This window comes from Cyrtonyx montezumae, unplaced genomic scaffold, assembly GCF_038088225.1.
Source record: "Cyrtonyx montezumae isolate F1298 unplaced genomic scaffold, pur_monq_1.0 scaffold_3, whole genome shotgun sequence".
In the NCBI taxonomy this organism is placed as follows: Eukaryota; Metazoa; Chordata; class Aves; order Galliformes; family Odontophoridae; genus Cyrtonyx; species Cyrtonyx montezumae.
Genome location: NW_027072034.1, coordinates 98137675 through 98150722, shown reverse-complemented (window position 1 = coordinate 98150722; position 13048 = coordinate 98137675). Strand labels below are relative to the sequence as shown.

The following is a 13048-nucleotide window of genomic DNA, read 5'->3' as shown; positions in this document are numbered from 1 at the left end:
CATCATGTAATGTAGATGAACAAATAAAAAGTGTTAGGCACAATGAAAAAACAAATGTGAGATTGAGCTCAAATGTGTGGGAGATTTTAATCAAAATAATTGCTCACAGGAATCCTCCATGAATACAAGACCGTGTGTGGGTATGATACCAACTGCTTTCACATACTGATTCTAGTGGGCATGCTCTTAACGTTTAAGTTATGCAAGGTTTGCTCACAAGGTGAATGCTTCCAGCAGCAACATCAAAAGACAGTACAGAAATTTATTGCAGGGTTCTGTAATAATAAAAATGAAACTTGGTGCTCATTCTACTAACTTTCAGAACTCATTACGGAGTAAGCCCACTTAATGTTACTCTTAATAGAGTAAAATATTGTTGAAATCTGGAAGGTAAAACCAAGTAAATTCAGTCATCATTTGGAATTCATGTTGACTGTTCTTTTGATAGAATATCCTCTCTTCATTAGAACATTGCAGATGTAGATAGAAAATGTGAAGGCATTCTGCTTTAATGCTTAATCGATGAGATAGTAGAGTTTGTCCAAATGTCTAAAATATTAATACTGATTTTTTTGGAAAAAAAAATCACATTGAATATTCTAAAAAATAGCATTTGATTATTTTGAACTTGATATTGAAATATCTAGCAATTCAGTTTTTTTATATCTTGTTTAAATCACTGGTCACTATTGCCCATTAATAATGGTGGGTATGGGTACACTGGAGAAATTAAACTTCTTATGTGTTGACTTATTTTCTCTTGAAGTAACATATCCACCAATCCGGACCCAACCTATCATATTGCAAACTGAATGCAAAGTATTGAAATAAAAGTTTTTTGGGAAAAAGATTAAGAGACTGATTTAAAGTCGTGCATAGTAGCTGAGTTTGATTTATTAGAAGCCCTCTAGATCTGTACAATTATCTGGTGGGAAGCTGATTTGGTGTGACTTACCGTCCAGAGATCCTGAAGTGACAGCCTGAACTGCTCCTTTATCTTTGGAGAGAAGAGACTTTATCCATTAGTAACGGATTGCTGGATATATTATTTTAGAGAAAAAAAGAAAAAAAAAACAGGTAAGATTTTTTTTTCCTTTTCTTCTGTTTTCTGTCCATTACAAAGATATTTGTTGTCATCTTTGGTATATCAGCTGTTTATTACTTGATAACACGATCAGGTAGTGTCAAACTGTACAGTATGTGAATGTGATTATCTTTGCAAATATTTCATGCTGAGGCTGCAGACTGTAAGTAATCTTTCTGGAAAAAGATAAATTCCAGTTGCAGGTTGTGTATATTGAGGATTTAATGTTTGGGCTTTTAAAAGTAAAAATTGGGTAGAACAAGAGAAGTAGTTTCTGTAGTGAATCAGTGTTGATTATCTATGTTTGTATTTTTTCTGCGCTAGACGAAACTCCTTTTATGACACCACGAGTCAAACTGTAGTCATAAGAGTATGCTTTTTGTCTAGCAAGAAATCATACAAAGTCTTAGGAACTCATGTTTTAGAATGCTTTAAATGTGCCATTGCAATATTTCTATATTCAGAAGGTGCTGCTTTTTGATAACACACTTTAATCAACTTGGTATATGGTAATAAATGCATTATCCGAAGACATCAAGTTATTTTCGACCTCTAGTAGGTCTTTGGAAGATTGAACTTTTAATTTCCTAGTATGTGGTTGAACTTAAGAGTATAGCTTTAGTTTGTACTCATTTTCTTTTTGTCGGCACTTGTAGGATCAGAGAGAGCTAGAAGCTTGTCAGTAGCACCTTAATGAATGTTAAATCTAAGTTTACATTTAGTTGCTTAGTGTGGTTTTGTGAAACTGCTTTTGTGAGCCAGAGAGCAGATGCTTCAAGGACTTCGGAACAGGAGAATAAAAAGATTGATCAAACTAAGGGAGACATATCTATGAATTGTGAGTTTGTTCATCTCTTAATACAATGAACTTTTTATGTTCAGTATATGTTTGCTATAATAATAGCACATTGATGTTTCCATAGTGTAAATGAGATGAGAATACTTTGTATTATTCTGAATATAGACGAGCTACGATTTCTTATTGTAAGTCATTACAGTGTAAGTACAGTATTGCTGTTTGAACTTGGGTACTTACAGAGCAATGTGGTAAGTTTTTGTTAGAGATCAGCACATTTCTTGAGATGCTTATCAGTGGAGGAGGTGGGGAGAATCGCATGCATTATCCTAAAGCTTTTTGTCAGGGAATTACATGGCTTTAGTTAGCTTTATACTTAGCAAGCTTAAAAAAATCTACAAACCATGTAAATAAAAATATCCTCCTATTTTTGTCTTTTATTACCATGTTATTTTGTAGTCCTACAGCAAGTATGAACTCAGCAGGATAACACGTTTCCCTTTATGAACGCTATATTCCTATTTTATAATAGTCAGGGAAAACTGTTTGCTAGGTCCAAGGCAGAGAGAGATTTTTTTTTTTTTTTACAGGCACAGTTGGAAAACAGCACAGCTGGGCATTAGGAACAAAACATGCTGAGTGGTATTCTGCTGCTGTCATCTTGTCTTTTAATCAAATGCGCAGGCTTGGGACAGATTACTTAGAGCTTGCAAATTCTTCTTTAGTCCTCAGAGAAAACTTAGTATTATGTATGTTGTTGCAGCATTACTTGTTGCTGAACTGCTGTTGCAGCTGCCACATCAGTTTGCTGTGAAGGGAAGAGATGATACACAGTTCTGTGTACTTATATTTTCTTTTACCCTTGTAAGCTTAGAGCACAAAAGAAAAGGTTTGTGCCTCCCACTCCAACTATATGATTTATTTCAATACCAGATGAATAGTGAATTGTGACTATAAACCAAATACAAAAATATTAATAGTTACTGCAGACATTAATAGCTTAGTTGTATGTATCTTGTGATTTCTGCATTTCTACTTAGTCACGGTTGGAGCTTGTCTTATTTTTCCATTTCAAAGAAAATGACATCTCTTCGTGAAATACTTCTGAACTAATTATAGCATCCCAAAATTAATGTGTATAGTAATAAATTTTTCAAGTCACTGAAGTTAGTTTTAGACAAGACAGGTATAATGCTTGACTCTGTATACTATTTGTAGAAAGTGTTAAGCTGTGTCAAATTTCATGTGGATGAGGATGTATGTTTTTATTTAAACATTTACTTCTACTTTATCAATAAAAAGAGGAGGAGGTTATAGAATGCTACTATATAAAGTGCAGAAGATTGTAGAACTGTGGGGGAATACAGAATAATAGTGCTGTGTTACGAAAGGCAAGGGGATACAATGCTGGTCTGTAGGGGAAAAGTTCTTTTGTTGTGTTTTTCTATGAAAACAGTTATTCAGTGCATTGTTCAAGATAAGTTTTCTGCTACACGATACTGTAGAATATAATAAAGCATTTGAAAAGTGATTACACTATGAAATAACTATTATAAGTGGTACAGTTCAGAAGAGAATTTATTTCACATGCTTTTGTTTCTATATTTAGTATTACATGGTCAATAAGGGTTTATCATTCTTTTAATATGCTGGTGATTGAACGAGAAAAAGAAATTTGAAAGATCTGTGAAACCTTTGTGAATGACTGCCATGTAGTGCTCTAATGCAGCTGTTCCATTTTCTTTTCTCATTAGTGTGTAGTTGGTGGGTGCAATGCCAGCTTTGCATCTCAGGGAGGACTTGCCCGTCACGTACCCACACACTTCAGCCAGCAGAATTCTTCAAAAGTTGCCAGTCAGCCAAAGGCCAAAGAGGAATCTCCATCTAAAGCTGGAATGAATAAAAGGAGAAAGTTAAAGAATAAGAGACGCCGATCATTACGTAAGTATTTCTGGACGTTTTTGTACGTACAACAGTACGTTTCATTAGCTTAATGACATAATGAGCATGGCCATGATTTAATTTTGTGGAAAGTTGACGTGCTGCTTCCTTTCTTTCCCTGTGCAGTTGAGGTTTGTTAATTTGATATGAACCTGCGTTATTTGAAGTGTGATTTGTCTTTTAAGATCAGAATTGTTTCCTCTAGCAATGATAAGATTGAGAGACTTGGGTATTGTCAAAGTATGTATAAGCAAATTATGTTATTAAATGTATCTTAAATGTAAAACTCAAGTTTTCCTCTAATTTTGAAACTGATAAAAGTTCAGAGAAGGTAGAGTGCTATTTCTGTCCTCAGTCTGACTTGCAAAGTTTTCACTTTAATAATTTGTATAAATTAGAAGGTTCAAAAAGGGAAGGCTAATCAATGAAGATTCAGGTGGTTGCTTTGCAGTATACTTCTTGTTCATCTTAAGTGTAATGATGTACTTGCAGATTCATAGAGGACTACTTTGTTTTGTTGACTATATTATTCAAAGAAAATAGAGAAGTTTGAAATGGATCATTTCAAGTTACTTTACTTTCAGAGATGTGCAAGTTGTTTTAGTTTGCGTCATTACCCATGTTGATTTTTTAGGTAACTGATTTAATACATCTTCATTCAATGTCTCCCTCAGTATATGTAGAAGTAGAATGCATATTGGCATTTCATTTGTCAATTATGTACATTATAGACTTAGAATTTTACATGGTAGTTAAGACTTTGAGGATGTCTTGGTCATAATAAAGAGAATATATAGAATTTGTTCCGCAGATGTCCACAAAGTTATCATCATGGAGTAGTGGGGGAAGTAAATGGAAAGTTCTTGAATAAATCTATGGCAAAAAGTATAATTGGTTTTTAACATTCCAGTAATATTTGCAGAACTGTATAGCTTGAATGGTCTGTTTTCTTGATCAGGTTTTTCACAGAAAGAAAAATGACAGTTGCTTGAGTAATTTTTTTTATCTTGTTGCCTCTTGAGACAAACACGATGGTATCTGTATGGTTTTGCCCTAAGGCAAAAGTCATTTCTAACTGAATTGGGAAATAACTATTTAATGTATTTCTCCAGGGAGTATGTGACCCAGAAACGTATCCAAAGTTGGTGACATTTTCTGAAAATGTTAAATATTGGTAGCTTTTCTTTAAAACTTTGTGTAGGTTATTGCTGATTTGGTGAATTTGATAAAGAGCTGATAGAATTTTGCTCATCTTGCAGTTTTTTAGTTTAGTTTTATTTCTAGTTAGATAAATAATGAAGTGTGCTAGTGTGTAGATTTTTGTCTACAAGAAGAAGAGACGGCAAGGTAACTTAACCTGGAAGGCCAAAGTAACAAAATAGTGGCATTATACAGGAAATGTTTTGAGTATGCAAAGCTAGGAATGTACTCTCTTTTTAGACATTTTAAAAAGGTGAGGTACTTTACTTCTGTACCATTCTGTCTGCAAATGGGGTTATAAGGTATGATAAATAGGTATAACACAGGGTGCTTTTCAGTAGTGTACATTGTTTGAATTAAATTCACCAAGTCATTTGTTGGAAGAATGTAGTTTGTCGGATAACAAATTTTCTCCTGAAAAAATGCTGTCATTGTCTCCCAATGGTTTGATGAGACCCTGAAGTGTTTGCAGTATAAATGGATTAATAAACATTTACCTACAATTGATTGTCAATGGTGAAACTGAAGTACACTTATGTATATATTAAAGGCTCAAATACAGCAAAGCAATTAAGTTGCTTCCTCTGTATAGGCTTGTTTTATATCTAAAGTTTTGTACCTTTCTAAGAGACATTAATGTTAATTAAAAAATTAACTTGATAGTGGCTTTCTATATGACAAGTACATGATCTTTGAACTTGAAAGAGAATTCAGACTGTTGCAATATAATCTTTTTATTTCTTAACATCTTGATTTTCTTTCTCCTTGTCTGTAAGCAATGTGTGCCTTTAAGTTTAGAGATTTGGGCCTTTATGATAAAAGCATATTTTGCTACGCACACCTTTTATAGCTGTTTGCATTAGCAGTTAAAGAATGGAAGAGACTTTCCTCATTGCATGAAGTGCGCTTGCAGAGCTGCTGGACTTTAGAGGAAGGACCTGTCATGTCATGGGAGATGCAGGTGTTAGATGAACCAGCATAGTCTGTTCAGCACGTAATGACCAATCTGCCCAAGAAGCAGCAATGGGTGGTAGTAGAAGGGGACTCTTTCCAGTACAGAACAGGTGTACCCACTTGCTGAGCTCTCCTACTCTCAAGAGGTTTGTTGCCAAATAGGGATGGTTCCAAGAAACTACTGAGTCTTCTATAGCCCACTATTCTCCACAGCAGTTATTTCATGTGGGCGTCAAAATCACCAAGGAGCAGTTCACAGTCCTTCATGATATGCCTTGGGGCCCTTAGAGTGTCTGTAAGAGGCTCTGGACAGATGATCTCTTTGATTCTGCTGGTCAAAGGAAAAGGAAAATGATTGGTTGAATTGATCAGTTTATGGCCATGAGACTTGTGTTTCAGCCATAGATTTGGCTTTTTTTAGATCTTGGGACTCAGAAATTTAGTCTGTTCGGCGCTGCTGAGGTCCATCCCTCAGAACAGGAAGAGCACCCTTGGTTACAGGCTTGCCAAGCTGATTAAGAGAGCTTTAAAGTTGCTGGGACAGGGGAACTTCACCCAACTTAGCAGGCTCGTGCCAGTAGCACTAGCCCAGGGCCAGGGACGAGTTCAGAGGTCAGCTGGAAAGCACCTGAAAAGCAGCACAAATGAATTCTAGCAATTTTGACCAACAGAGCAGTTTAATTAGGTGTTGAGCTTAAGAGCCCCTATGCAAATGCACAGAGCTTGAAAAACAAAGAGGAGCTGAAAGTTTTAGTTAAGTATCAGGCGTATGAAATCCCTGCACCATGTCTCGTTGAGGCCAGTGATAATTCATGTGCCAGGAGGGTTTGGTGCTTGTGAGGAGAAACTACAGGGAAGGAGATGAAGTGGGGTAACCCTGTATATTAGGGAATACAGTGACTGCATGGAGTTGGGCAGTGGTGCTGAAAGGGTTGACTGTTTCAGCTCTAAGGTCAAGGCCAGTAATGTTGATAATATGGTGAGAATCTGTTGTAGACCACCACGAGATGAAGGCAAGAAATACTCTGCAAGCAAGTAGAGGAAATATCATGCTCACTAGAATTGTTCTCATGGAACACTTTAACTTCCCAGGTATCTGCTAAAAATCCACTTGAGATTCCTGGAGTGTGTGGATGTCTTCCTGACTCAGGAGGTGAGGAAGCCTGTTAGGGAAAATGCTTCACTTAACCTGTGTGCGAACAGGGAAATACTTGTGGGTGATGTGATGGTTGGAGGCTAGCTTGGGCACAATTATGAAATACTAGATTTTGATCCATGGTGAAGTCAGAAAGGTGATTAACAATATTGATGCCATGGATTTTCAGAGGGCAGAGTAGAATGACAACTGAAAGGTACGGGAACAGGCTGACCTAACATGCTGAAAGTCAAGCAAGGAGGGCTGAGCAGAGAACTGCTTCTGCAACTTAGAAAGAAAAAAAAAAAAAAGCTCTGGAAGATGTGGGCATCTCAGGAGAACTGTAGATGTTAAGCTGTGCAGGGAGAAAATGAGAATGACCAAAGCCCATGTGGAACTTGATTACTGGGGTAAGAGATTATAAAAATGCATTTATGAACACATCATCAGTAAAATGAAGATTAAAGTGAATCTCCAGCCTTTATTGGATTTGAGAGGAAGTGTTGTGATGAAAGGTGAGGATGAGGCTGAGTTACTTAATGCCTTTTTTACTTCAGTCTCTATTAGTAAGGTCAGTTCTCATGCTACCCAACCCCTTCAGTTGGAAGACTGATGGAGTGAAAGGAAGTCCCAATAACCCAGTGAGAAAATAAGTACCCTTCTGCATGTTTTGAATATTCCTAAGACTGTGAGGCTGGACAGAATTCCATCAAGCATTCTGATGGTTCTGACCAAAGTGCTTGCCCTGCCATTTTGAATAATTTACCAGCAGTCATGGCAAACTGGTGAGGTTCCAGTCATTTGGAGGTTAGTGAATTTGACTTCAGTCTGCAAGAAGGGTGGGAAGGTGGAATTACAGTCCTGTCAGTGTGGCTTCAGTGCTAGCGAAAGTTATGGAGCAGGTTATCCTGAGTATGATTACATGGCACATATAGGACAGTCAATTGATCAGACATAGTTAGCATGTGTTTATGAGGGGGCAGGTTCTGCCTAACTAGCCTGGTGCTCTTCTATAACATGATGACCCACCGAGTACATGACGTAAGGGCTGTGGATACTGTTTTGGATTTTAGTAAAGTGTTTGTCACTTGGTGCCTGGGTAACTGCTCTTCCCAGCAAAGCAACCCAGCTTAGCTCCCTTTCCCCCTTCCATCCCCTACAGGTGCACACCCATTGCTGAGGGTACACTACATTTCATGCAGGCTTAACCAGCCTGCATGTGGGCTGTGGGTTGAACATGCCTGGGATGTGGCTTAATGATGGTACTTGGTAGATCAGGTTTGTGATTGATTTTACCTTGGTTATCTTCCTCAGCCTAGAGGATTCTTGAACCTCTGCCTTATACAAAGAATGTTACATCATATTACTTCTTATAAAATCTTTGTTATAAATTCACAAACATTTGTTTTGTAAATATGAGCAAAGCTGCAAAAAATTTTCTGACATTCGATGCAACAAACTGCCTAAATCAGCGTTTGGATTTTTTCTGTAGAGAACTTAAGAATTTCAGATCAAAGGAATATAAGCTTTTTTTCTTCTGGGGTAGAAGAAAAGGGTAGAGGGATAACTGTTGTAAAATGCTTGGCACTGGAAGTTTCATAACTTTTACTGCTTAGATCTTCATACTAATAATGCAATGTGAATCTGATTTCTTTAATCTGTTATTACACACAGTCATGTGTTTTCCCCAAAAACCTATTTTAATTTGCATAAAGAGAGAAAAGTTATAGTCCATGCACAAAAATGTGACCCATACTCCTTTTTACTTGATAGATGAACAGTTTCAGTATAAGAAATGCTTGCTTCAGTGACCTTGTGCAGTGTGAGAAGTTAGCACTTACAGGAAAACATTTCAGTGGGATGATTGCCTAATTGGCAGTATCCAACCAAAATAGAATAAGGAGCGAACACAATGTACAGATGAATACTTAACATTTTCTCTCCAGAGTGTAGAAAATACTAGTCTAAAGTGGAATTTGTAGCTTGTTTAGAAATAATGGATAAATAATCCTAATGAAAAGGAACATACAAGTTCATAAGTTCATAAGTGTAATACTTCGCGGCCCTCCCTGAGCCCTTCAGGGATATACCCCTTCAGCCCTAATCAGCTGAGGGGTGTGGGCGAGGGCGCTGAAACCCTGGCAACGCCTATGCCTCGTTAACGCCTACCTCGTTAACACCTGTGCCTCGTTAACGCTTCGTTAACCTCTCGCGAGAACAGCCGATGGGACTGCCTTCTCTCACTCGGTTCCCGAGAGACTGGAACCTCCCGAAAACCCACCCTGTACCTCAATCAGCCACTGCAGCTCCGGCTGTGCCGACTCCAAAGCAGTTGATCACGAGGACATGATTGTTGTTTTAATTCAGGACAGAAGAATTGCAAATAACTGTTTTTGCAGATTATAGGATGATATAGTTGATGATGTAGTTTAACTACTATTCTTAGTTTCATTTTCAGTGTTATATATGGAATTACTGCTCTCACATAAGATTTAAAAACTCTTAATGCTTTCATTATTACATTACTTATATAGTTCTGCTACTGTACGATACAGAATGTATTTAAAATCTGAGATATTTCCAAGAACGTACAACAAAGATGTGCTTAGTAGCAGTCATTTTCAATTAGTGTACTTTAGTGTAGAGTTAATAGACCTTCTTTACACTCCAAATTGGATTTCAGTATTTTACTATTCAAGAAGGACTTATCCATAGAAGTCCTTTTCAGATGAAAGGACTTTACCAGTGTGTGCTGTTTATAGAATTCTTAATTATTTGCAGTGTTCTACAAATTCTTAATTATTTGCAGTGTTCCTCTGCAGGCAGTGTTTGTTCTCCTTGCAGCATGTCAGCATTCAGCTGGAAAGAACTTAGTTTTCTTAGTAATTAGAAATTAGGTCAGGGCAGATGGTTTTAAATAAGGTTCAGAAAGAAGGTATGTCTTTTAACATGCTGAGTGTGTGCACGATCATGGTTTGAAATATTGTAATGCTTTAAGGATGCCTTGGCCAGTTAGTTTGTAAAGTTTGAGAACTTTATTGGGCTGTTCTTGCATTAAAATGTAACTCAACTTTATTAATAAAGTTCTTCTTTCAGTTCCTTGGCATTGGGCCACCATTTTGTTCTGGCAGCAATAGGTGCTCCTAGAAGTACTCGGTGAAAACAGTAATTTTTTTTTAATTGTGGGAGATGAGGGGAAAAAATAGCACTTCAAGGTTAAAAATTGAGCAAGTTTAATTGATTTTGTCAAAGTAGCTACTTTATCTAGGGGTATGTTGTAACCATGCTTGAATGAATCTGTTTGAGTCAGGCCATCCTCTCAGTTAAATTATTGCTTACAACTCTGACACGGTAGCCCTAGTTTTTTAAAGATAAATGGTTTACTAATGACACTTTGGATTCATATATGCGCTTGAATGCGTTAGAATGCTTTCAGCAGGTTCAGCACTAAGGATCTCTTTTATTTCTAGCAAGACCTCATGACTTCTTTGATGCACAAACACTGGATGCTATAAGACATCGAGCCATCTGCTTTAACCTCTCAGCGCATATAGAAAGCTTAGGAAAAGGCCACAGTGTTGTATTTCACAGTACTGTAAGTATTACTTCATGTGTTGTTTGTTACCTGCATCTCTGAAAAATATAATGCTGTGTTCCTGTTTGTAACGTGACTTTTAATGAGTAACAGTTACTTGTATTTTAAATAGTTGATTTATTCAGTTGTTAGTAAATTTAAGTTTTAAAGTAGTACTGGTAGTTATGTGTTTCAAATTGAAAAGCTTGCAATGTTTTCCATCTAATACAGTTGGGGAAATATCTGGCAGGAAGTACGTGCTGCAGAAAGCACTGTAAGTAATGCGCTTCAGATGGTATTTCCCTAGTTATGATTCACAGTGCCTATTTATCATGAGGAAGACTTCAGGGATAATTGTGTAACTGAATATTTTAAGGTGTTCATGTGAAATTCAATTATTTATTCTTGTATTTAGAAGACGGAATACTGAATAAATGCACTTGTCGCATTTATTCTATATATTTTTTTTGAGGAACAAAAGAAACTTCCCATTGAACTGTCAGTGAATTGCTGGGAAGTGAGTACCACGTGGGGAAATAAACTTCTGTCCTGTTTCTGTAGCCTGTTCTGGATAGGACAGACATCAGTATTCATTTAGAAAAGTTGAAAACAGACATGCTGGATAGAAATAGAGGGATCAGAATTTGAAAAAGTGCAGTACCTCATGTTTTGTTACTGAATTGAGAGAGAGAGTGCATGAGAGGTAGAGAAACTAAATGAAGAAAACAAGAATCAAGAAACAGCACAAGATGAGGAACTTCATACATTGCCAGACTAGTGCAAGATTAGCTTCAGTGCAAGGAAAAAGTGCTGACTGCTCTCTTTTCATCTGTGGCTTAACCTTGTGGCTTCATGGGAGCCCAGGAAGACTGGGAATACTTCAGGGAAGTTATTCTAAAGGTGCAGGAGCTGACCATCCCCAATTCATGGAAGGTGAGTGGAAAGGGAAGGAGACCAGTCTGTCTGAAAAGTTTGACTGGAACTCAGGAAAAAAAGGGAAGTGTATGATTGATAGAAGAGGGGACAAGCAGCGTAAGATAATTTCAAACATAGTAAAGCTGTACTGGGAGAATATTAGAAAGGCGAAAGCCCAGATAGAACTGAACTTGGTCTGGAGGTGTCCTTCCCTGGGTGCAGAAATTTGCCTTTTTCCTCTCTGAAGCCCATGCCTTCCTGTCTGGAATGCGGCAGTGGCGTGGCAGCAGAAAAAAGGGGAGAAAGCATCAAGGACTAGGAAGTGACATTGTTGGTGTGCTGATGGACAGTCGGCTGAATATGAGCCAGCAGTGTGGCCAGGAAGGCCGGTGGCATCCTGGCTTGTGTCAGGAATGGTGTGGTGAGCAGAACTAGGGAAGCAGTGTTCCCCTTGTACTGGGCACTGGTGAGGCCCCGCCTTGAGCAATGTGCTCACTTTTGGATGCCTTGATACAGAAAGGACACTGAGGTGCTGGAGCAGGTCCAAAGAAGTGCTACAAGGCTTGGGAAGGGCCTTGAGGCTCGAGAAGAGCCTGGGAGTGTCCCTCCCTGGGTGCAGAAATTTGCCCTTTCCCTCTCTGAAGCCCATTCTGGAATGCAGCAGTGGCATGGCATCAGGAAAAAGGGGAGAAAGCAGAAAGGACTGAGATGTGACAACCGCCGTGTGGTTAGCAATACCAACACTTGTTTTTTTGCAGTCTTTCTACTTTATTTCTGTGTTGGAATTGGACACAGATGATGAGAGTGTATTGGGGCTGGTGTGTGCCCCAGCTGCCGCCTGGCCCCGGTCTCACGATCTGTACCCCACAGCTCTAGTCCTGCCGGCGCAGTGGCCTCTTCTTCGGTGATGATGAGGCCTGGGAGCCTCTGGCCTTCCTCTTTGGGGCTCGCCGGGTCTGCTGAGGTTGGCTGGTGGCATCTGGCTCCTCACAAGTAGGCGCTGCCTGCTCCATGGTGGCAGTTGAAGGGCTGGAACATGGGTGGCTGGGACGCCCATTGAGTTCTTCTCCTGCCCTGTTTGTGTTGGAGCTGGCAGGGCTGCTGGAGGCTGCTGGGCCAGGAACAGGAGCCTCCTGGTGTGCTGCAGCTCTGGGCTCTGCTGCAGAGTTGGGCTCCTCTGCCCCAGCAGCAGGGGGGATGTTGAAGCCCAGCAAGCGGTGAGCCTCCCTGCTGCACCTCTGCACGGCGAAGGTGATGAACAGCTTTATGAAGTTCCCTGTGTGGCCCTGCAGGCTGAGATCCAGCCTTTCCCGCAGGATCTCTTCCTCGAAGCCGATGAGGCGCAGGGCTGAGATGACGGTGCTTGCCAACGCCTGTGCACGTGGCTCATCAGCTCCCAGGATGCGGCGCAGCTTCCGTTGCAGCCAGGAGCGCAGGGGCTGCAGCAGG

The 13048-nt window shown here is 39.1% G+C and overlaps 1 protein-coding gene across 3 annotated transcripts in view; it reads left to right on the top strand.

Annotated features, from left to right (window-relative positions):
* The window catches only part of AEBP2 (AE binding protein 2), a 52028-nt gene that overhangs the window by 25067 nt on the left and 13913 nt on the right, over positions 1–13048 (top strand). For all 3 annotated transcript variants that reach the window (XM_065742524.1, XM_065742522.1, XM_065742523.1), the window contains exons 4-5: positions 3635–3821; positions 10581–10705. In XM_065742524.1, coding sequence (XP_065598596.1) covers positions 3635–3821; positions 10581–10705 — 312 coding nt within the window. The remainder of the gene's footprint in view (positions 1–3634; positions 3822–10580; positions 10706–13048) is intronic.